At 42.4% G+C, this 24601-nt stretch overlaps 1 protein-coding gene across 1 annotated transcript in view; it reads left to right on the forward strand.

Annotated features, from left to right (window-relative positions):
• Positions 1 to 22884, forward strand: part of spata5 (spermatogenesis associated 5) — a 97400-nt gene extending 74516 nt beyond the window's left edge. Inside the window, exons 16-17 of the mRNA XM_018703023.1 lie at positions 4950 to 5114; positions 22273 to 22884. Coding sequence (XP_018558539.1) covers positions 4950 to 5114; positions 22273 to 22452 — 345 coding nt within the window. The 3' untranslated portion in view covers positions 22453 to 22884. The remainder of the gene's footprint in view (positions 1 to 4949; positions 5115 to 22272) is intronic.
• Positions 22885 to 24601: the final 1717 nt, after the last annotated feature.

The raw sequence follows: 24601 nt of genomic DNA on the forward strand, positions 1-24601 counted from the left end.
TGGGATTTGGAGGAACTGAAAAACAGAACAGGGGTTGATAGCCTGTTTTGTACTCTGACATACAGCAGAGGGATAAAATGAAACTCATGGGGGTTTTCACACAGTTTGAGAGTTTATTCTGCAGCGGCTTCATTCTCTGGTGTGAGGCTGCTGTCGAATCCAGGTGCATTTTACTCAAAGTAATGTTACAAGGTTTTGCCTCCAGAATTCTCCTGGAGTTCTCACTAGATGTAGAGCCAATAATTTCATGTACCAGTATGCATCAGTCATAAAAATACAGTCATACACTATAAATCATTATAACTGCAATAGCATATTTCAGAGAGTTGGCACTGATGCCATACAGTCTTGCCATGGATGGTTGTTGCACAATCCATGTAAGGTTCAGAAAATCCTTCCCAAATGATGGAGGAAACCAACCTGAGTCTGGATATAGATCAGCTCTGAAAACAGCTGGACTTTTACCTTTACCATATTGACCTTCTCCTTGAAGAAGATGGGATATCCGTCAGTGCACGACCTTGTCATCCATTGGTTGTCACATCCCAATTTTTTATGCAGCTACTTTCACTGATTTACCAGCAAACTAGACTCTCAGTATAAATATAATACCCTAAACAACTGTTCTTAACCTGACAATAGCCAACATTCACAAGCATTTAGTCTGTACAGTGGATTAACTTCCTAAATCTGAACTCCAGAGTTAGACCTCTCTGACCTCTCTGTGAGCTTTTGGTTCCCATCGCGCTCTCTGCATTTTTTGTTTGGTGTGTGTTCTGCATAAATCCAGGGTGGCCCATCTCCGAGTCAGTATGACTCACCAAGGCCTCTGAGGATTGCCGACTGACAGGTTAGGAAACCGCATACAGCAAATGCCTTCGGGCAGGGAACAAAGTCAACTCATGTCTCCTCAGGCAAGCCACTTATTCACCCAGACAGCCTGCTATCATCCTGCACGTTGGAAAAAAGCACCAACAAAAAGAGTTTTTAAAGAAAAGAGTGATTTCACCAGATGTGCAGGGAAGAACTTAGTCATCATGTTTGGTATCATGAACTCAGTGCTTCCTCTCATTTCGCATTTGATCTGAAGGGAGAGTGAGCAACGAGGCAGATCTGATCTTGATTTAGCCGCGCCGTGTCTAAGCTGGTATCTAAGAATAAGACACCTGAATTGCGGGGGCGTCCGTTTGTAAACAGTTTGTAGACGTAGCTCAGAGCAGGTCAGATTGAAGCTGGCCAAGAATGTGCTGCAGCAACAACGCTCCAAGGAGAAGATTCCCAGCATTCCTCACTCGTTAGGGAGAGGTACCGGCCTTCACAGATAGGAAGTCGTCTGTCATTAGAGGGTAATCACTTCTTGAGGAGGATTGCAATGCCTGGAATGATTACTGTTGTTATCGGCAGTGAAACTTGGTGCAGAGAGGGCGGATGAGGTTTTTTTTTTTCTTCTTCTGTCTCTCTGTTTTCACTCTGTGTGTTTTGATCAGCTTGACTGATCCAGCATAGGCCTCACTTGTTTTTCAAAACTTTCTCACTGTCACTTTGTGCTTGATTTTGCTCTGCAGTGAAGTCCGCAGTGTGCATTCACCCGGCTTTAGTGGTGTATAAATGCTTCAGTGTTGACTTAAAGCTAGTTGGTATTTCTTACCTAGGGCCATTTCTAATTACTAATGGCTCGTGTGTAATGATGCCTATCATATCAGTGGTGCAACAAGGTGGATGCGATCCGTCACGCAGACTCGTGTTAGAACAACAGAGGATTTATCCAACTGTATCTTGTCAATGGCCGTTTGCTGTCTCCCACACCACTTATCCGTGTTTGTTTGTAGGGTTTTGGCCCTGTAGTCTTCTCAAGTGGGTTGTCTGGGTCCCTTGCCCTGGCTGTTTTTCTCCCTTCCTCTATTTTCTCCCTCCCTCCCTCCTTCTTCTCTTGCCTTCTGCCAGTGGAGCCAAGACTTCAGGTGGAATGATGCCGTTACGAAAAGAGCCCGTCAACGCTTGCCCGACATGCCAAGCCAAGTATTTGTCTTTCGGGGTGCCCCCTCACCTCCTCCTCCTCTCCTTCCCCCTCCCTCTCCTTCTCCTCCTCGTCCTCCTCCTTCTCTCCTACCCCCACCCCCGGATCCTTGAGAACAGGAAGTGTATCTTGTTAAGTGATGGATGGGCCCCCTGCTCTTGCTGAGAGGAAAGGAAAAAAAGCCTTTCTTTCCCTCCAGGGCAGTCAGATGAGTTTAGCAGTCTCAAAGCTGAGGGTCGGCTCTGCTTTTTGGGAGCGCCTTGGAACCCTTGGAGCCTGAGCGCCTGGAAGCCACGGGCACTTCTCCATTATGTGTGCAGAGAGAATTAACGGCTGATAAAGTAGCAGGCGGCGTCTTTGCAGTAGAAAAATGAATCTGAAATTCAAAGGAGCCAAAGAGTACTTTACCGGATTTGTGTGTGCTTACACACATGCTCGTGTACGTGTGTTTGTTTGTCAGCGTGCATGGGAGTGTCTGTATGTGTGACTTACTTAGCCGGGGGTCAGCAGGTTTGTGTTGGCATGCAGCCGCCAGATACTTCCAGGGAGAGCAACTCAGGAAGTGTCCCTGGCACGTCCTCTGCATAGTGCAATACGCACTGCCGCAACTGGCTCAACCTGCTGTGACAAACAACCACAGACTGCAATCCCCACTGCACCCGTCTCACCTCCTGCACACACACACACAAACCTACAATACCCACTAACCTGTGGGAAGAATCGTGACAACAAACTCTCATATGTGTTGTTTTATAGTTGTTTTGCCAGATGCATCATATCAAGTTCCCCCAGTCTCAAGCCCTTATGACTTTAATTTAATGCTGCAGCCCTCAAACCTCTTATCCATCCATCTCCCAGCAGGTCTCCCCAACAGCCCCTCTTTCCTTGCTTTGAATCACAGTGACGTTATTCCTTTCTGTCCATTTTATGCCGATGGTTCGTCACCCACAGCCAGACCCTCTCCTCAAATGAGTGGAAGAATCCAGAGACCTGAAAAACAAGAACATTTCCTCTCATGATCCATTGCTCCTTTGTCAGCCATGGCTCTGTTGTGGTTACCTAAGGGTAGCTACTAATGTTTGTCTCCAGTTTCCATCCTCTCATATTCCATACATACACAGGAACACAAAAAGCAACAGATAAAAGGCAGGAAAAGTGTCCATCGCCTCAGTAAATGGGAATCAGTTATCCAGAGAGGAAATAAAGAAAACCATAAAACAAAACTCTTAAAATTGCATCCGGCACACTTTGCAAACAGATGGACTTAAAATGTAACAGGGCAAAGACAGTTTGATGGTTTCTGTTATAGTACCTTTATTAAAGGATACGACTAATATTTTTTTCATTATGGTTGAAGTTCAAGACAGCAGTTGACAAAAGAATTCCACCAAGGTCCATTTAGTGGCTGGAGCTCTTGATTTTATTAATCTAAGCACTTTAAGGACTTTGTGTCCATGTTGGCTTAAAAGTTGACATTCAAAGTTCATTCTTAACCTCTGACACTGTTTTTCAAGTGTTTATCATTTTTTCCACATTGTTCAGTTTATGGTTTAGTCAATAAAACAGCAGAAAAAAGTGAAAAATGTCATCACTATCAATAAGTCACTATTTTCGGGGGCCCACGTTGACATCATTAAATTGCTTTTGTCTGACTAACAATCTAAAGAGATTCAGTTTATAAAAGTATAAAATAAAGCAGCAAATGACATCAGCCTATATATTAAAAGTCAAAATTACCTAAATTTACTACTATAAACTACTCAGTGCGTTTTAGCACATTAATCCAAACTCCTGTATAGATCGTCCTGTTCCACTCATCAAGCAAACAGGGAGACATACTGCAAATGTTCTGTCTATGTGCAGTATATAAAAGACAAAAGGAAGCTGTCAGGCTGAAGGATACGTTGTGCATGTAAAGGAGCAGGAATAGCAGTGTGATGACTATGTAAACAAGAGTTCAAAGGCTGCTGGTCTGGTCCCTCCAACCTTCACTGATCACTCTTGACGTGACCTCCTGCATGGCTTGCGTCTGCGTGTGTCTCCTGCCTCGTCTCCTCTAGCTGGGGTTTAGCCCCGCTGTGGCCTGTCTGGCCCAGAGCCAGGGACTCCGCTGTCTTTACAAGCAGGCCTCGCTGAGTCTTGGAAGAAGAACCACAAGGACAGTTCCAGTCAGTGTTTGTTTTTCTGTTGATGCTTCATTCCGCTGCTGAAATTAAAGGCTAATTCACAGAGAGTGAAATGCATTTTGTTATTTTCAAATCCTGCTGTTCTTCAACTAGCTGGCCGGTCAAACAGACACGTAACCCAAACCAAATAATACTATACCATACTCCAGCTCGTCACGGCCATGGCTGAGGAAAGCGAACGGAGACAGGGCAGATTTGTCTGTTCGTCTGCTTGTCTGTGTTTGAGAGGCGCCTGCCACTTAATGACGTCTGACAAGCGAGACAGCGGCGGCTTTGGGTGCTCAAGGACTGTTTTGGGGTCACAGAGATGTGATCTGTAGGAAGTGGAGGGTTTATCAGATAACGTCAGCATTGTCTCCACGCTGACTGCAAGAAGTGGAAAACTAAAATTTCACAGTTTGCATTTTAGGCATTTGGTTCATGGTCCTGTCCAAAGAGGCAAAGAGTCAGTGCAGGAGTGAAGTAAGCTTTGGTTCCTAGATCTTCACTATAACAAGGAAGCAGTAAAGAGGTCAAAGTAGTGGTGTCCTGACAGCATTTTGTGACACCAAAGTGATCATGTGCGAAAATGTGCTGGAAGATTTTAAACAAAAAAAAAAAAAAAATGCAATGCAAGCCAAAGAATATTTCACTGATGAATGTTGATCAATATTGAAGTGTAAGCCCTATGTTGACAAACTCGCATGTGACAGTTTGTGAAATATGATGGTAAATCAGACGCTGACTGTCTTCTTTCCATCCCACAGGCCCTGATGCGTCCAGGTCGCCTCGACAGAATCGTCTATGTGCCTCTTCCAGATGCTCCGACCCGGCGGGAAATATTTTCTCTCCAGTTCCGTAACATGCCTGTGGCCCAAAATGTGTCTCTTGATGACCTGGTGACTCGGACGAATAAATATTCTGGAGCAGAGGTGAGTTACGTTTTCTATGAATGATTTATAACCCTGAGCCAGTAGCGACTGTCACAGAGCCATAAAATATGCAAGGCAAATACTCGTTTCCCAAAAATGACAGAGAAGTGTCAGCATAAGGAGATTTATGACATTAAAGATGACTGTGTGACTTCTTTATGGAGCTAGTCTAAATCATGAAATGAATATACAGGAGAACTAAGATCTTCATTTAAAATTCAAGGTCCAGTCACTGTGGCTGCCAGAAATCAACAGCGAATGGCCCTGCCTATTTTGTCATCATGTCCATATTAATAGAGTGTAAACATTTTCTTTTGCACTGAGATGAGCAAAGGGTTTCTTGAAACTAGCCTGACAAGCTAAGTTTCTCCAGCTAAGTGTAATTTGTATTATTACTTGTGGTGCAATCTGCCATAAGTCCAACTTTAGTTAAACTCTAATCTGTGTTTTTCAAGGTTCAGAGTTTTAAGATTTGGTCTAATTGTTGAAAAGCCAGCTCATTTTCTACCAAGGACCAAGGGTTCAAACTGGCAACCCTGCATTTACAAGTCTTTACCTTTTGACTACAGTTTACCCCTAAAAACAAAAAAGAAGGAAGTGTGACTGTAGCCTGCTTTGCAGCGGGATGTTACTGTGCTTTTCCATGATGTCTGTGTCGTGTCTGTGCTGTGTCACAGAGCGCCTTCGTGATCTCACAGTAGACTGGGAGTAATCGTACAAACACTTCTTTGTGTGACAGATTTGTCTCTCTGCATTTGTCTGCCGCGTGATTCACATTGTCTTGAGCAGAGAAACTGCTACTGTCTCCCAGGACAAAAATAACTAAGACATTCTAAGAAATAGTGCACACTTTAGAAAAGAACATTCTGCCTTTTGGCCAAGTAAACTCATTTACCCACTTTAAGTTTTGGAGGGTTTAGTCTGTGTCCGGTGTTTACTGCATTATGGTGCAGAACATAAGAGTTTTAAGAGTTTTCTGTTCTGGGTCTGGTTCTCTCTGTCTTGCTCTTTGTCAAAGAAATCGTGTTTGTCTTTGACCTTCAGCGTGACTCATAGTTCATAGACCATTCGACAGAAAGAAACAACATTCCCATAAGATGTTCAGTATATCTTTTCCCCTGAATGTAAATCCCCACTGTATGTTTAGACTTCAAGGGTTACGGACATGATAGAAATGTCATGCGGGTCTTCTGACAGACTCAGAAAACAACCATATTTAAACGATTCAGGCGCAAACGTGCCTTGGCAGGCTATGAAAACACAGATTTCATTGTTGTCCCAGTTGTGCTTTCTGTGTGACATGTTTGTGAGTACTGCTGTGTACAGATGAATCTGTTCTGTGTTGTTGCTTTCATTCATTTTCCGGAGACAGTGCAAGAGCCAAGTTTTGATCTCGATGCAGAAACCTCCTCAAAGGACCAGAAAATGTCTTGTCTCTCCCTACAAGCAACGAGAAGACAATCTGGTGACATTTGTTTGTTTTAGTCCTGAAACAATTGGTTGATTAATAGAGTAGCCAATCAACATAAAATCAATCAACTGATAAGTGATTATCTGTTGTTTTCTATCATTATTAGTTGAACCGTTTTGTTTTAAACAAAACAAGGAATTTGAAGACATCACCTTGGAATTTGGAAGCTCTGATTTTTTTTTCACATCCTGTGTAGACTTAACAATTAATCTGTTAATGAGAAAGTCAACCAGTTAAAAGATAAGGATGTTATGTGATAGTTCCGGGCCAGACTGTTTTATGTTGTCAGGAGGTGCCTCTGTCAGTCCAAACTGATCACACCACACACACAGTCCTGAGGATTAATTAGTTAAACCTTTTTACTTTAAAGGTGCTATATGTACGTTTTTGCTATCGCTACATAGCCAATATTAGCATTAACATCTGTTTACTTAACAAGAGCTTCAGCCATCGTTTACAAGACAAAGGTTTAGAACACGCCCTCTGAGTTACGCTACTTCTTCATCCTTGGACTGAGGGCAGGTAGGACTAGCTGGATAGCGTGCTAACTTGGAGAGATGGAATAAAGTATGATGTTGAAGTGACAACATTTCTTTTAGACTGATAAGCAGCTGTTAATGCTAATCTTCTTCTATGTAGCTATAGCAAAAACTTACATATAGAACCTTTAACACTGCTTATTCATCATTAATCTTAAAGAGAAATATCAAGGTGTCAGGTGTTTTAACATTCATAAGCACACGTGCAGATGTATACACCAACCTTTATTTCAGCAAGCTCTGAAAACTGTCAATCAGTTCTTAGATCATGTCTGATCAGGATAGCAAAGTGCTGAGGCGTTTCTATCTTTTCTTTTTACATTATTATCTTCTGGAGGACAGTTTGAGGTTATCTATAGGGCCTGCTCATATCCTGAAAGAACACGCTCCCTCCTTGATTCCTAACTAGGCAGCCCCCACCCAAAAAGCAGCCTAAAGCAGTCGTACACCTGGAGGAGGTATGCAGAGAGAAACCAATCCCCTGCTATCAGGTGTTGTGCTTGACATCGGGGTTTCTGGTATAGTGTCTCATCTGTGGAATGGAGGTTTGCAGTCACTTGCCATTGAGTTCTTAAAACCCCACAAAAATTCAAAGACATGCCACAGTCATGCTGATAAGGTGGAGGATAAAAAGCCGGGTCTCACCTGTGTACGTATTATATTTTACATACCGACACTATAGATCAAATTAGATTAGATGAAACTTTAAACTCGCCAGATCACTGAGGGGAAGTTTGAGAGAAAACAGGATACAGATAACAGAGCAACACAGTACTGAAGATAACGCCATGTTTACAAGAAAAAGAGCACCAAGGGACAAATGCAACAAATCAACAAGTAAATAAACATGTGAATGTCCAAACACACTGCATGTGACTGTTGATTGGTCACATCCTGACTGCCCGTTCTTTTACTCACTCAGACAGAAGGTTTCAAGTTTTAACATCAAGACACTTGAATGTGCACCATATCAGACAGGCAGTATTATACAATCATTTATTCAGTCGGTATGATGACAAGCTGCTGTACCACACGTCCTCTGGCAGAGTGTAGAACTTATATAACTCTGGGGAATGAGTGGTATTGCCATGGTGTGGACATTGAGAGTGGCTGGACCTCTCCACCTCCGTGTGACAGAGCACTGAGCCGTTATATTTGACTTGGCACGCTAACTGGTAATGCAGCAGGCAGCTGGGTGAGCCACAGCCGACGAGCATCGGTCAGTCGTGCGTCAGGCCCACACTGCCAGGGAGCAAGCTGGATGAAGGGGGAGCCTCGTAAATCAACAGCAAGATGCTTTTTGAGGCTGGAGGCCATTAAGCAGTGCGCAGTTTCAATTTTCATATTATCTACAGTAAACTGTCGCTGACTTGCTGCCTCTTGCTCTTTACTGTTCTCACTTCTTAGGTTGCATTCCGCGTCTCTCTATACCTGTCAACTGCTTGTATGGAGGCTTTGCGGTTGCACGTCACCATGAAACTTAAACAAATGTAGTTTCTCTGTTGTAGCCTCACCTCTTGATAAAAAGCTGGCTTAGTTCAAATTCAGCATGTTAAATTATAATCCATAATTATCCATTTTCCTTCGCTGTGTTCTACTAGTATTCGTCACTTCTGTTTCCTTCTATGAAGATATAACCAGTTTGATAAGACATGACTGACTTTTTTTTAACCTAATTGATTGAGTACAGACACTATTTCATTAACACTGCTCCGTGCTCACATATGCCCTTTTTACAGGTAAGCCCATTTAAAAAAAGCAGTTGACTCCTCTCCAGTAGACAAGTTCTTTTCAATGTCATGAATGTATTGTGGTAAACAGGGTTGGTTAACAGTAGAAAGCAGGCATGGAGGCCAGTGACTGTCTTGTGGCAGTTACTTTTTTACATCTTTTACATCTGTCTCTGCAAACTCAACGCTGACTAAACAACGTTCGAGCGCTGCTTTAATGGAGATGGCTACAAATCTGTGGCTGCGATGGCAAAGACTCACAGATGTGACCAATGGAGGTTGGTTGCCTCCATGATAGTTATTGTCAATAGTGTGTTAGTGGGTTTTTGTCCAGTGTAAAAGGAGCTATAGTTGCACACATTCACAACTGTAAACTGCCCAGTACCATCCTGGTTGAACAGTTAAAGCAACAGCTCAAGCTGAAGCTCAAACGCTTCCCCACCCACATTCACTGTACTGGCACCGATCGCTTCTCTAATCGCTTTGAACAACTGTTAAATTTTACAGTAAATTTCTTACCATTGCCTTTTATAATTGGGGTGAGAGGAGTTGATTACCTCAGTGTTTACGGTTAGAGCCTGCTGTACTTGACCGTGGAGGCGATGCACGAATGGGCGTATTGAGCACGTTTCAGTCCTCAGTCTTGGCAGTCTGACTACCTGAAGCTTTGACTTTAATTACATTCCTGGGATTTCAGACTTGTTTGGGAGGAGAGGGAGGCAGGGTTGGGGAGGAAGAGGAGGAGAAGGTGGGGCGGGGGGGGGTCACGCAGGAGGACAAAGTTGTTGTCAGCTTGGAGCTAGAAGCTTGTTAAAATCACCTGTCTTCCTACCTGCCCAGAGTGACATCTGGTTTCCCAACCCTCACCTTCCCTCTAAACCCTTCTCCGACACCACACACACCTTTAACTCACACTCAGCCCAGTAAATTGCTGCCGGCTCTCGCTCCTCACCTCTGCCATCACTCCTCCAAACAGAAGCAACATTTGATACTGTAATCGCAGTGTTGTCACGAAGAAGAAGAAGGGCTTAACTTGCACCTGAAGGAAGGTGTGATGCTACTCCACTTCTCTCTTTTTTTCTTCTATTTATGATCAAGCCCTGACAGGAAAAGACCTGGAGGATTTATTGCACCCTGTCACAGGCATCGAGTCAGTTCCAGGCCTTGTTTGTAGCCTTGCTGAAAAGCTGAAGCCCTCTCAGGTTTCAATACAAAGCTTTTTTATTTTAGACATCAAGAAATTTTATTCCAGCCTAAAGGTGCTATTTTTTACATACATTTCTGTAATGTATTTGAAAAATAAGAACAAAACAACCACACAGATACTAATTTAGTCAACAAAAGTTGCATTTAAGCACAACATGAAGAAATTTACCCATGTCTCATCCCTGATTCTTAAGCAGCTTTCAAACTCTGGAAAAGTTAATGTAATCTTTATCAAACTATGATAAGTCAATGGCAAATTATTTTGTCTTTTTATCCTGTTGTCAATATAAATCCTTCTTTTACTGTCTATATAAAGATCCTCTCTGTACAGCACTTAAGCTGAGTCTACTGAAAAAATAGATTAGATTTCCACTTCCTTTTTAGTTTTTTTAGTTTTTTTTTTAAGATAACACATTCCAGTGATAATCACACATATCTGTTTTGATGGGATCTGGAGCAAAAACACTTTACTATCAAAGAGAATAATGAAGGTAAAGCAAAACAGTGATCCAGTGTGATCATCAGGATCAACAGAAAAATGGCTCCTTGAGAGATGTTTGGATTCCCAAAAGTTTATTTCAATTTGTTTTAGACTTTTAGATAGAGAAACAATTGATAATAAAATGTGTGAGGAGCTGAAATGCCTCACCACAGAGTAATCACCTGATATTCTAATTAAGGATAAATGTTTATTTTATATTTCTCTCTCTCTTATATATAGTTGAGGACAAAATTAGCACTTTGCTGTTAGGTCTTTCCCTCAGCTGCACAGGACTGACGTGTTCTCTGCTCTACAGTTTGTTTGGAATAAACAGGAAAGGAACAGAGTCATTAAAACAAGTAATGATGGTCAGTGAGTACACAACTTACAGAAACTCAAACTTCATTAACAGTGGATGTTATAGACCTCCCTGTGGTGTTTGATTGACAGTTGACCTCCAGGAGGTGCAGTGCAAAAACACCACAGCCAAAGAGCACTTAGCAGATCGTGACAAGATGTTGACAAAAAAATCTGGATTTCTCTGCATGAACTCAGAATGGACAGAGCTGGAAGTTGCTGTTTCGATGCAGAGCACGTCGAGGTGACGACAGCTGACAGGCAGTGCCAGCCCTGCTGTGTGCCCTCCCTGGAGATTTCACAGTGTCGTAACATCCATCTCCAAAAGAGGGGGGTGGGTGGTTGTTGGGGCATTTTAAATAAAACTTCAAGCTACAGCTTTCAGCTGTATCAGAATATCTTTGTGTTCAGTCACAGATGCCTTTGACTGGCTGTGACCTCCATAGTGGTGGGTTTTTTCCCTCCAACAGGGGGAGAGCTTTTTGGTCCTGAGCCCAGGTGTCTGAGACGCTTGGCTGACAGCCATTCAGACTCACTGGTGCAATTGTTTTCTTAACTCTGTTTTTTTTTTTCACACTGGAAGGAGCAAGTCTGTTCCAATGCAGGACGTACAAATCAGGCAGATCAACAGTGTGTCTTGACGTCAATGTGCTGCCTGTGATGCTCAATATTCCCCTTTCCTAGATTACTGAGCAGCTCTGCAGTCAAAGTCAACATGTTGAGTTATAACTTCATGAAGCATTGCTGCATTTTTTTTGCGGCAGTTAAAGGACATAAAACTAGTTTTGTAATGATGATGAGGTTTTTGTTATCCCCCTCATTTTAAAATAGAAGCCTGAGCAGACACGCTGGATTTGCGGAAGCCTGTTTTCAACGATTAAAAGACATAAAAAGAGTCTGATCACAAATACGGCTTTGTATAATGACACACCATCATGACGCACACACACTGAGCAAAACCACCCTCACAGGAAGACAAATGGTTTCCTCTTAACACCTGTTGTGGTTGTGGCTGTTCCTCCTCTGGCTCTGTGTGTCGTCTGTCTGATTTATGACTCGGTATTTGTTGTTGCAAAGATTTTTATCACCAAGGACACAGGCCCAAAAAATGCATCAACAAAACGTGTTGCTGTTTGAATAATAGCGACATTACACAATGTACGAGGCTGATATACGCCATCAGTCCAGCACTCGAAGAGAGAATGATCTGTAATCATCATCGGTGGAATGCGTGTCTGACGAGGTCTGAAGTTGGCAGTGATTTTCCAAAATATGGTTTAACCTCTAGTCCTGTGTGTGTGGATGTGTGTGTGTGTGTTTTTTATTTTCTATGCGGCTGACCACAGAAGCAGTCACGCCGCCACTCAGAAAAACATAGTCGATATGGAAAACACAGTCAAGAGCTCAACAAAGGCTGCGAGGAAAAAGCCTTTCACACCTCTGTAACTCTGTGTGACTGTGAAACACCTCGCCTCACTTCCTCTCCAGCGAGCCTTTTGCCTCTTGTCATTGTAAATATGTTGTTCTTAGTCGACGCTGCAGGTTAAATAAAGGTTAAAAAAGAAAACATTTCCCTCACCACCTTCAGCCAGCAAGCTGTGGTGACTTGCAAAAGGCCAGCGATCGCCAAGAGGGGAAATGGCTCCAATCTGCCCTAATTTAACTTTTTATATATATAAAGCCTTCGCTGTGGTTTATGTGCGAGTACATGGTGAGCACAAATTGAATTTTTCCTTGGAAATATGAGTCCTCGAGCGTACTAGCTGTGCTGTTTCCCTTGGCCACGCAAGAAGACAGAAGGTGGGTTGCAAAAGCCAAGAAAGAAAGAAATGGAGCAAGATAGGAAGGATTGAAAGGTAGGAAGGGACAAAGGAGGGGTGGGGGGGTGAAGAGAAAGATGCCAAATTGTGGAGAAGGAGTGGAAAGAAAAGGAACAGCACAACCTGAAAGTAGCTAATAAAACTAGAGAAGTACAGTGACAAGGACACACCATTAAGTCAATGTCGATTATATACTTTTTAATCTACAGTTTTGAAAGGCTGAATGAAAATGGCTGCAGTTTAACTCCTGAATGTTAAAGGCTTTTGTTTTTACACTGGATGAAGACTGTGTTGACTCTGAAGGTTATAGAATAAATAATGAGATGGTATTTAAAGCCAGACTAGTTGAATTTATATGGGTAATGCTTCTAGTATACTGAGGGGTTTTGTCGCTGCAGCCTACATGGTTCATCTGCGTTGTGTGTTTATGTTGCTGTACCTGCTTTACTAATCATGGGAACATTCACTGCGTGTTTGTGGGTACTGTGTATATTACGAAAGATGGAGGAAACAGGAAGAAGAAAATTTCAGTGGAGCACATCACACAGGTGGAGTTTTACCTATCTTGACATTGCCGAACGCACACACATCACTTAGGCACACACACACACGTACACATACACATACCAAGTCTCCAGGTCACTTCAGTGTGGGTGTGTTTGGTAAATATGCCATCCCTGCCTTCCCAAGTCCAGGGAGAATGTGGAGCTTTCATTCGTCTGATTAAGGGGCGAGGACAAATATGCCCTTAAAGGCGAGGCCCAGGTATACTCCCCTACACACACACACACACACACACACACACACACACATACATGTAACCTTAACACTGTGTAGCCCCAACACAGGTGCTATCCCACACACGTCTTTCCAAAACATAAGATGGGTAGGGACCTGAGACGATAAGGCCTAATCGTCTGGCATGGAAGTTATTAGGTAGCTTTTGTAGGAGGTTTCCATGTTGAAAATCATCCCTGCCACTTTACTTACATTAGCAGTGAGTCATGCTACATCAGAGCATCCTCCACTTTCGTGACAAACATTTCCTGCGTGGCTAGAAAACATGGCTCACGCTGAGCCTTTACCGTCACAACGTTTGTGAACAGACACCTGCATACCTCACAGGTCACAGATTAGGTTTGTACTTATTAAAAGCATTTCCTACAGGCAGATATCTTATCTTATTATATATACATACCAGATATGTTATTGTTTGCCATCAACCTCAGTGGGTGGAGCCAAAGAACCACCTTTTGTGCATAATTTTGATACGTTTATACATTTTATTCATGAACTCTAAAGCTAATCTTGGCTAGAAAAAAGATCTAAAAACATGGTTGTGCCTTTTTAGGTCAAATCAAAAAATGATGTGTTACAGATTTTAGACAATTTTTAATCAAGAAAATAGAAAAATGAGGATTTGTTTTGTGAATTATCTCTGACTTTTCTGACATCTTTTTAACCTCTCCAACATGACAACAGTTAATGACTTACACCTGCTAGGTGGAGGTGTGTATTGTACGATACAGTGTAACTCCCACACTAAACTATGGTTGAACACACATGTACTTGGTGCAGCAAGTTACTGGATGTTGTTTACTGGGAGATAATGAATGTGACTCACATTCAGAATATATCTCTGTGTGAGGTTTATTCATTTAGCCTAAGAGGTGGAATATTTAAACAGCACACAAAGGTTTTTGTGTCTGCTGGAATACTCGTGTGTAATATCTTCCCCCGGTCTCTGTTGTCTCAGCTGTAACATATGGTGAAAAAAAGCCCACGCGATCACACTTTCATCATCAGAGTTTTCAGTGGAATCTAAATTCCTCTGCTTAGAGCACAAGCATGTGCACGTTCATCCACAGCTCGCTCACACACACACATACACACACACACACACTGCTGTCTACTCTATTTATGATCATGTGCCATGTTTCCGTTCTCCCCCCTTTCTCCCCACGTGACTCTCCTCCCTCCATGCTTAACCTCACCTCCCTCTCTTTAACCCTCTCTCTCTTGCGCGCCTTGTAATCTTAAATAGGTTTCACATGGAGCTGTGGTCAGGCCTTGTTTCTCTTGGCAGAGGCATGTCACTGCAGACACTTCCTCTTAGCCTTTTTGGAGGATGAAACATTTTATTTCTGGTTGAGAGTTTGGGCTCTGCACCCCCGACGTCGTTTGATTTAAATATTATTTAATTTCCTCTCTGAAAATTGGATGCAGTGTCGCTTCTTTTTTTCCTCTCTTTCTTTTCCAGTGATGGGGTTAGGGTGGTGGTGCTGATACTGTGGTGTGGTTAGAGGCAACTTTAGAGGAGGGAATTAATATTTTCCCATTTGCATAAGAGCACTCCTCTTAGAGCCAATATCTCTGGCATTAGACAACAGCTATCCAACAATTTATGTGTGTGGGATTGTGCACTATGCATCTGTATGTTCAGTTAAACTGGAATCTGTAGTGTTGTTTTAGTAACTTTGCTTTGTTTTTGTCATGTGTTTGTGATGGCATTAACAGTATGCTGTTTATTGTCTTCATTTTTCCTTTCTGTGCGCAGTGGAACCAAAATGATTACTCAGTCTGTATCATCTGTTTGTTGATCAACATAACTTTATTCAGCAACTATTTTATTTTGATAACCAATCAACAGTTACTTTATCTTTGAAAACATTACTCTGGACATTTATCACTATGTGCTGCTGTTTTACAGATTAATCATTTGATTCAGTAATTCTCAATTACTCAACTGATTAATCGAGAAAGTAACTGGTAGATTAATCTTTAATGATAATGCCTTTTCACTCTACATTTTTTTGTCTTTTTGTTTGTTTTGGGTTTTTGTGTGTGTGTGCATGTGATCTGTGATTTGTTTGCAGACTTGATTTATCATTAAAATTTTCGCAGTAATAGAATTTGTTATTATAAGTAAATTATAAAAATAAGTGAATAAGCTATGGCTGCTGGCTGTGACCTCTAAGGGTTAAATGATTGACTGTGCTTTAAACAAACATGCATGTGTTTGCTATGTACAAGGCTTACCCATGAAAGACTGGACATGTTTGCATGCAGCCTGTACTTATACGTACTATATTTAAGTGTGTAGTTGTGGGTGTGTGTATATGTACATGCATTTCTACCTGTACATGTATGTGTGGTTACACATAGTCGTGTAGCTTGATTTTTTTTGTGTGTGTGTGTGTGTGTATATGTTTATGCATTGGCCTTTTAATCATGTGTGTGTGCACACGCCTCTTCAGCGTATCATGTATTACACGAGCAAGTGCAGTGTACTGAGAGACGTGTGTGTGTCTGTGCACTGTAAAGTATGTGTGCAGGACTTGTGAATTGATGGGGGAGAGGTTTTGTGGTAGGCAAAGGAGGGGGTGGGTGATGGGGGGGTGGGGGCTCGCTCCTGTAAATGTGGCCGTTTGTGTGTGAGGGAGGCGGGGGGGTGAGGCAGGAGAGAGGTGGGGAGGACTGGATGTAGCCCGCTGTAGACACAAGGCCGGATTGATAGTAAACACACACTCCGGCTCTAGTGGATCTGCTGCCGGTAGCCCAGCTAACAAGCCCTTCATTAAGGGCGTCTGATACACTCACTGAGCGCCTTTGTTGAAGTAGGAAGCGAAAAGTACACCAGACAGATTTGACCTGAGAACGCTGGTATGCACTGCCAGCAGTCGCAAGCTTGGTTTTTTTTTTTTTCGCCCCCCTCCCACCTCTCCAGAAGGGTTTATTTTCGTCGTGCTGAACAGGTTGTCTCATGGCACGCGCCCCTTCTCACCTTCTCCCAGGAAATACTGTGGGGAAAAATATGGAATTGAACAGTTATTTAGGTATAAATGTGCATGTGCTGGTTTTCAGAGTGTCACTGCAGGCTTTTGGGGCTTTGCGTGAACATGTAAGATGAGTGCTGCAGTGTGGTGTTTGTTTATTTTTGATTCATTTTTAATAACTTGACACAGGAAGTTGTGTGTTCTTGTTCACAATGCACCTGTAGACACTCAGTCCTACCTTCTGTAGACCAGCTAGTTTCACATTCTACAGAGACTATGTCTACATCCTTATTTACCCTTTATTTTCTCTGGTACTCTGCGTTTATATGCTGCACATTTTCAGTTCCAGTTCTTTTTCATGATCACCAGGGTTGAGATTATTACTGTTGCTATTTTGCATCTCTATCTAAATGTTGATACTCGTGACTTTTTATTTCCACTCTTATATTTTGGCTTGCCATGTTCAAGTGCTAAAAAGTGTCAGGTGTGTTTATGCAACCCCTGCTTTGCTATGTTCTCATTTATATTCTGTTATTCTTTGCTGTATCTTGTTACCATTTGCTGCTACAACAGCCTAATTTCCTCTCTGGGGTCATTAAAGTTTCGTGTTGTCTTATCTTACAAGGACAACAGGACCTCACATACAGCGCTGGACGTGCTGTAGTATATCACTCCACATACAGTATATATGTCCAACTGTGTGCACTCAAACAGCACGATATAGGGTGTAGTTGTGTAGTTGTGGTGCAGTGACCAATAGAGCATAAAGGCCGCTGTTGTATCCAGAGTTTCATGTTGTGGCGCCCTAATTGCTGGAGGCACAGGAGGCAAGCGAGGGCCTGCAGCCCTGAGCCCTGCACGTGCCCGTCCTCATGTCATAACCCCATTAAAATGGCTTCACTGACCGAAATCCTCTGCCTTCCTCTGTCACGCCACTAGAATTTGAAATTAAATACTAATACCTTCTAGTAAAGCATAGTTTACAAAGAGTTTATATATGTAATGAAAGGCATTTTTTCTAATCCATTGATATCAATGGTATAAAGTTCACTTCATATTCATAAAACCACTGTGGGTTTCATATCAAACACTGAAGTGGTTGCTACTATTTTACCTGTTTTCCATTGACAACATGGAAATTTTAGTACAGTGGTTTAGATGTCAGTTGGTGTTCATCTTTTTTCCCGTTGCGTCTGAATTAGATCTATATTTTTCTCCATTTTTGTCACAACAACACTCGAGTTGAACCAGAATCCAGGTCTTGACTTGATGGACTAGTTGAATTTGTTGTTTATTCCAGCAATTTGCATTTTTAAGCCAGACCAACCTTCCATCCGTTTCAGACCGCGTTCTTCTTCTCTAACTCTAAACTGTTACACTCTGCTCACGTCTGCCCCCTGAAGGTGACGTTGGAAATTAATTTCAGCTTGTAGAATTAAATTCAAACTTTCTTCCTGCCTGTCTCGTTCTCTTACTTTTCGACGAGGTAAATCTTTCGTCCACTTGAGGATCAAAATTAGGATCTAAATGACTTTTCCTGTCTGTATGAAATGATCAACAGACAGCAGAGGTAAATGTGACTGCCAGTCTCCACCAAACATGTCATTATGGTAGTCAGACCCCCCCTCTGTCTCACCACTCTCACCACTGCATTTGACTCTTATTGACAGCTATTCTGAAGAGTAATGATAAATTGCCTGTTTGATTTTTTTTCAGCAACTCTTATTATACTTATTATATTTATGTCCCTGTATGTACATTTTGGTGTTTGAGAATATGTGTATGTGTTTGTATGTTCATGCGTGTGACTCTTGGTTTTCAGAGGGGGTTTGAGAACCACCAGGGGAAACTTGTCATTAGAGGAATATGTGGAAACAAGGATGTGGTGGGAGCTCCAATTGAGTATCTATCACTTTTCCAGCGACCCATTTTAAAGCTCTGCGGTTTGAGAGGTTTCGCTGACATTTTATTAAGGTGGAATGACTGACACAAGGATTCCCGACATTTCTGCTGGTGGCGGCAGCGGTATATGATATAATGACCATTAAACTTTATGCATGTTGTATTATACCATACTTTATAGTTTTTACTTACTTAACATTATAGGTCCATTTCTCCATGTGGTTTCTACTTGTGTCTACTCTGAACATGCAGCACATTTTTGTCCACTCTTTCAAAACTTCCATCACCTTTTGTATGTGCAACATCATGAATGTCTTTGAGGAAAAAAGTGTGCACCATCATCTTCATATATGAACAAGTGTTGTATCTTAGCCCTCTCTACACCAGCTTTTCTCCCTGCCCTTAAGTGTGGCTGGTTGGAACAGCTATGAAACAGTTCTGCTTGTGATATGGTCTCATGATACATCATACAGAGTGCTTTGTTTCAAGCCTTTGAGCAAGTCATTGCAGCACCGGCAACTGCCATTTTTAGGAACCTGTGTAAAATGTTAGCTGTGTAAACAACATCCCATATGGACAAATGGACCAACGGTGATCAAAAAAACATTGGTACCTTACAGTGATTACAATGCACCACAGGATCCAAGCTGATAGAGTCGCCCCACAGATTTTAGACCCCATGGGTCCCTCCCAGACCTGATTAGACTGGCTATAATTTGGTCCCAGCATGACTTAGGGATTTATCTCAGATTGTAGGAACTGAGTGGACCCCGCGATGATTTGCAGCATGAGGAATTGGGTGTCAGCAAGACTGTTTGTATCATCAGCAAACATCTGCTGAATGAATAGATTGTAGACCATGATTCAGTTTAACCTGAACCAGCTGCAATGGAAGAGTTTACTGTACAGTTTTTGCTTCGTCATCAAAAGCTCTCTCTTTGACTCAGTATCAGGCCAGCTTTTGGGTCATCTCGAGTCAGCAAGTTTTAGCCCCGTCTCCAAACTGAGAGGTTCTTGATGATTGCTGCTTTTTTTTTTTTTTTTTCTCGTTTGCTTTGCCTTTACGACTGGCTACGTGCCACCTCCAGGAACTCTGCGCTCGCCCACACCACCAGAGAGCAGCCACTGCAATGCATCAGCTCAGCCCTCTCCATATATTTAAGTGATTGCTGACATAATTTATGAAGGGAATGAAAAATAAAGTCTGCATTGCAATAAAATTAAAAAAAGAGAGAGAGAGATCTATAATTTATTTGGCCTGCCACAATTCAGCACTCTTCACCACCGACCCCCACCACCACCACCACCACCACCACCACGCACACACATCTCATTTCTGTGCATTTGCAGTTTTCTTTCTCCTTCCTCCTCTTTTTCCTTCTCAGAAGTGCGGGGGGCCCATCTTTAGGGGGTTGTAGGTTGCTTTTTGGGGAGGGGGGTTGAGGGGTATCAAGGTGGTGCTGGAGGGGGGTCGGCGCTGGACTTTTGGCTCCGGTCTAGGAATGCCTTCACGTTTACAAACAAACTGGCTCTTTCGCTCGCCCTGTTTGCCTTTGTGGCTTTATGTTTTTTTCAAGGCATGTACGGGCAAACACACAGCAGGAAACACTGGCTTGTTGATCGCCTTCACAGACCAGCTCATAAACCCAGCGAGCATGAATGTGGGGGCCTGTGTGTGCGCGCACGTCGTTTGTGTACTTCAGAGCAGCTCCGGACATTTTTTTCTCCCCTCTTTTAATAAACCCGAGGGGTGTTGTGGAAGTAAACAACCAAATAATTATTAACCATTGAATCATGAGATTGAGGCACAAGGAGACTAACATGTCCTGTAAGTCAAGTTTCAGCGTAAATAAGAAATTACAGTTTGATTGTGCTGCAACGTTTGTCTGTTCCTGTTTATGAATGTTGCTTGGAAACAACACTAAATCACATTGTTCAACATGTGGCATCCCTCTCGCTCTCTCTCACTCACTCCTTTCCTAGCTCGCTCACCCTCACTCCGTTTGTAAACAGGGAACCAGGATACATGGCCTCATTGTTTTGCATCATTATTACTGACAGGCCTAAATGACTTGAATGATGGGAAAGCCTCATACAAAATTAACCCAGCCCCGTGTGTTTACCCGGCCTAAATCATGTTGCTCACTGGCTTGAAACAGAAGAAGGAGGGGGGCGGGATAGGCCTCACATCCTGACATCTGCAAAGCACCTGTCCCGAGCCGTGCATGCTACCCGGGCCAGAGCACACTGCTGTCACAGCTATCTCCCCTCATTTTACTCTCTAGCCTTGAAAAACGCCATGACTGTCATGCACTCCAACAGTCGCTGTGCTTTTTCCTGGAGATATTTTTAATAGATATTGAATTCTTCTAAGAAAACTTAGGAATAGTAGAAAATGGTGGATTTGTGATGGGAGCAGGATGAACAGTATCTAAGATAATATGTTTGATAGCTTAGCTAGGTTGCAAACACAGCTAAAAGAATAAATCAGATCCTGCTGCTCTTATGATGATAAGATTAAGAGAAGAGATAAGAAATTCTAGACTATACTTCACTTATAATTCTCCTGTAGGAGACCATTACATTTAACTGTGTATTTAATCAACAAACTGTCAAATAATAAAAGTTAAATGACAGATTTAGTGCCAGGCTTACATAGCACTTTTTCATTGATATAAATGCACAGCAGTGCTTTAGTTTCACATTATTTATTGATCAGTACTGGAGATGCAAAACAGCAGGACCTCTCACCCAGTGTGAAGGGACAGTGCAACATCAGTGATTGTTGGAAACTCATCTTCTGCACACTGTGCATGTGAATATTTGGTATCAGCTTGCATGTCGCTCAGCGTGCCACATAGCGCAGCTGTGGAGGGAAGGGCAGTGACCATCAGCGCTTCAGGCCAGTGAACAATTTCCTTGGACCCACATTGCTCTGCGTGCATACTTTCACTGTTCAATATTCCACCGCTCTGCCGCATCACATGACTGCATGTCCCACTAACCTCCCACCAGACGTTATCAGTGGTTGTACAGGCGAATAGTTTCCTGTGCTGCCCTTGTTGGAGGAAGGTGTGTAAGCTGCTCTGGCTCAGAACAAAGCTGTGCTTCTAGAACGGGAGGAGGGTGGCACTGCTGGGAAAGGTGCCTGGCCTTCATCAGCCGTCACCACCGACTCGGAAGTGAGTCAGTCCTCTGGCGTGTGCAGAATCTTTCCCAAAGGTCACCTGCAGCACTCCTCCATGTCAGCCGTTGCATAATTCCATCAGTCCTGCACTAAAGAGGCTGCAGAGGACTACTGTATTTACACTTTAGACATGGCAGATCAGAAATGTTGGTTAAACAGACATCTCTCATTAAAACAGCTGCTCTGGAGGCAGAAATAATCCTATTAGTTAAGTCTTACAGCTCAGAGCCAGGGAACCACAGTTTCTCTAAGTATCGTTACATTGCAGATTGAAGGAGAATTTAAGACATTTAACATCAGAGTTTTCCATATACTGAGAAAAACAGAGGCTGATTCTGTTGAAAGTGTTTTTACTTCCAGAGAGGATCACATGCTGACTTGTTCTCACTGTAGTTAAACTGTGAGAGGGACGGTCATTATGGATTTTTGCCTCGTGGCTCTCTTTAGTACAGATATCAGTGGTTTTCTGAGATTACACACAGTTCTGTTTGTGTTAGTCTCTCCGCCTTGCATGGCTTCTTTCTCAGATAGAGATAAATAAAGTACTGCTCTATTACCGTAACACATCTACCCTCTGTCATCGCAGTCGATCAGCCTCTGACTGTGGCCGCTCATGTGATTCAACGGTGTTCACTGGATGGACCAGCTCTGCCTGACAGCTGAATATCTGTGTCTGTTTCCTGTCCCAGATAACAGCAGTATGCAGAGAGGCTGCCCTCCTGGCCCTACAAGAGGACATCAAAGCTCAGCACATCGAGGCCAGACACTTTGAAAGTGCCCTGAACACTGTGAAGCCCCGGATCCCTGACTCTCTCATCCAGTCGTATATCAGCTATCAGCAGCAGCACAGCGGCCTGTGCTTCTTCTGACCACGCTGCTGCAGACAAATTCAAAACTAAGGAACTTCTTTCTAATATTATTTCTAAAGTATACTTTTTCAGCTGCTGGACATGTTCCCAACATGATAAGAACCTGACACAACGCCAAGCTGAATATTGGTAGATGCTGATTTTGGCAAAATCTCTTGTAGCCGCTGTGCCAAGTTATGCAACTATTGTTCAAGTTTTTATTTTATTGCTACTAGAAAACAAATGTGGTAACTGGTTCTGAGTCCACAAACTATTGTGCCAATAGAAAATGTAGTTTTCCCGAAAATGCTTGTTAAAATCTTGGCTGTTTCTAAACAGTCTGCAGCTCAGCAGCTCAGGACTGTTTTAGTTTTTTGGTTTTGAAAAATGAGCTGAAGTGTCATGTTTGATCATATAAAATATTAATAATGTATTTAATGCATTATTTACGTATTCATATGGTTGCCTTGTCTTTTTTCATAGCAAAAGAACATTAGAGGAAAAAGTCATGAACAAGCAAACAAGCCCTGGAGATATTTAACACTGAGTTTACAGCAGAAGTATCCTTCTGACAAAAGCTTATAAAATACAAATTTTAGTTAAAATCATGGAATTCCTTGCTGACAGTGTTGAAGGAATTGTTTTTCAGTGCAAAAGTAAACTTAGCGTGGACTGGATTTGGAGACTACCCATGCATCAGTCTGTTTTATCCCAGCTTTCACCTGCACATCCAAACAGAATCTTTTCTGCATATTTTCAGCGCCACTTTGTGATTTTTGTAGGTGAAAATATTTGTGACTCTTTGGAAAAAACACACTTCATATGTGATTTTTTGCATAACTGCACAAACAAATCACCGGTTTTTATGTTTTCAGAGAGAAAGGTTTGACTTCAGGCTCATATTTGAGAAGACTGCAATAAACCATGAGTTGGTCAAAAAGTTTTACAACTAATTATAAAGCATGTGGAGAGAATGAAGCCTCTAATCAGAATATTACATGTGTTTCCCCACATTAACATCTGTGGAACTAAACAGTGGAATTAGTCTTGTATGTGAGGACCCCCTTCATGGACCTCTGATGGTTACTAAACCCCTAGTTTGGGGAACTGCAGCTCCATATCCACGGGGAGAAAAACAGCCGCGGCTGGTATATTCATCAAATCTATCCATGGAAAATCAGCTAATTGCTGTAATCGTGAGATTTCCGTCCGCACTTCCGACCACTAAGAGCAGGGATCCAGGCGGCCATCTGTCGGTCTACCAGGATTTGCTTTATCACCGAGAAGCTGGATTTTAACATCCAGCTTTAAAAAAAAAAAAAAAAAAGATTCTGCGCCACAGAGTGACTTTAACAGTCCGTTAACTCTGGTGGGTTTTTTTCGCATTCTTTTTTAAGCATTTGCTGACCCGAAATGGCACTGAGGGTCATTCATCTATTGATTTTTCCATTTGAATAGGATAAATTGACTTTGTATTGAACTTCCTTTTCTCATGGATCCGGATGTAGCGCATCCGCGACACCAATCAAACCAGACAGTCAGGAACAGAGAGGAGGGGGGTAGCAGGAGTGAAGGGGGGAGTCTTTCCCCCTGGCTGCAGGGCTGTGTTTTTCTTAAGGTGGTCTGGGAGTTTCAAAAAAAAAAAAAATCCAACCACCACCACTTCCACCTCCACCTCCCCCCATCCAAAAAAACTACCCCTGAAACTCGTCAAACGATGGGAAAGTGGCCATATCAGAGAGTTATGCAAGCTGCAGACTCATCACCACACATTTGATTTCCTCTGGTGACATGTGTAAATGCGTAATGGGAACATTCCAGAGAGGAGGGAAGACATCCTGTTGATGTTTCCTCCCTGAATTGTCTAAAATCAGCCAGTTGACTGTCACTGGTCTCTTAAGTGAGATTTCTGTAGCACTGAAGGTCTTTTTTTAAGATTTCAACACCAAGTGAATATACATGACTGTCATTCAGTGCAACAGAGATGATTACATTGTAGAGAGCTGGTCTCGTTAACGACTCTTAAAAACCCCTACAAATCTATAGGAGCCACGTTTAATTCATCTAAAATGTAATCTTAACTAATCTTTCTTTTGTCAACAAACCCTTCATCGTGTGACGTTCAATAACCTGTAAAACATATTTACTAAGTATCAGGTTTATTGAGTTG

Source organism: Lates calcarifer, linkage group LG8 (genome assembly GCF_001640805.2).
Source record: "Lates calcarifer isolate ASB-BC8 linkage group LG8, TLL_Latcal_v3, whole genome shotgun sequence".
Lineage (NCBI taxonomy): Eukaryota > Metazoa > Chordata > Actinopteri > Centropomidae > Lates > Lates calcarifer.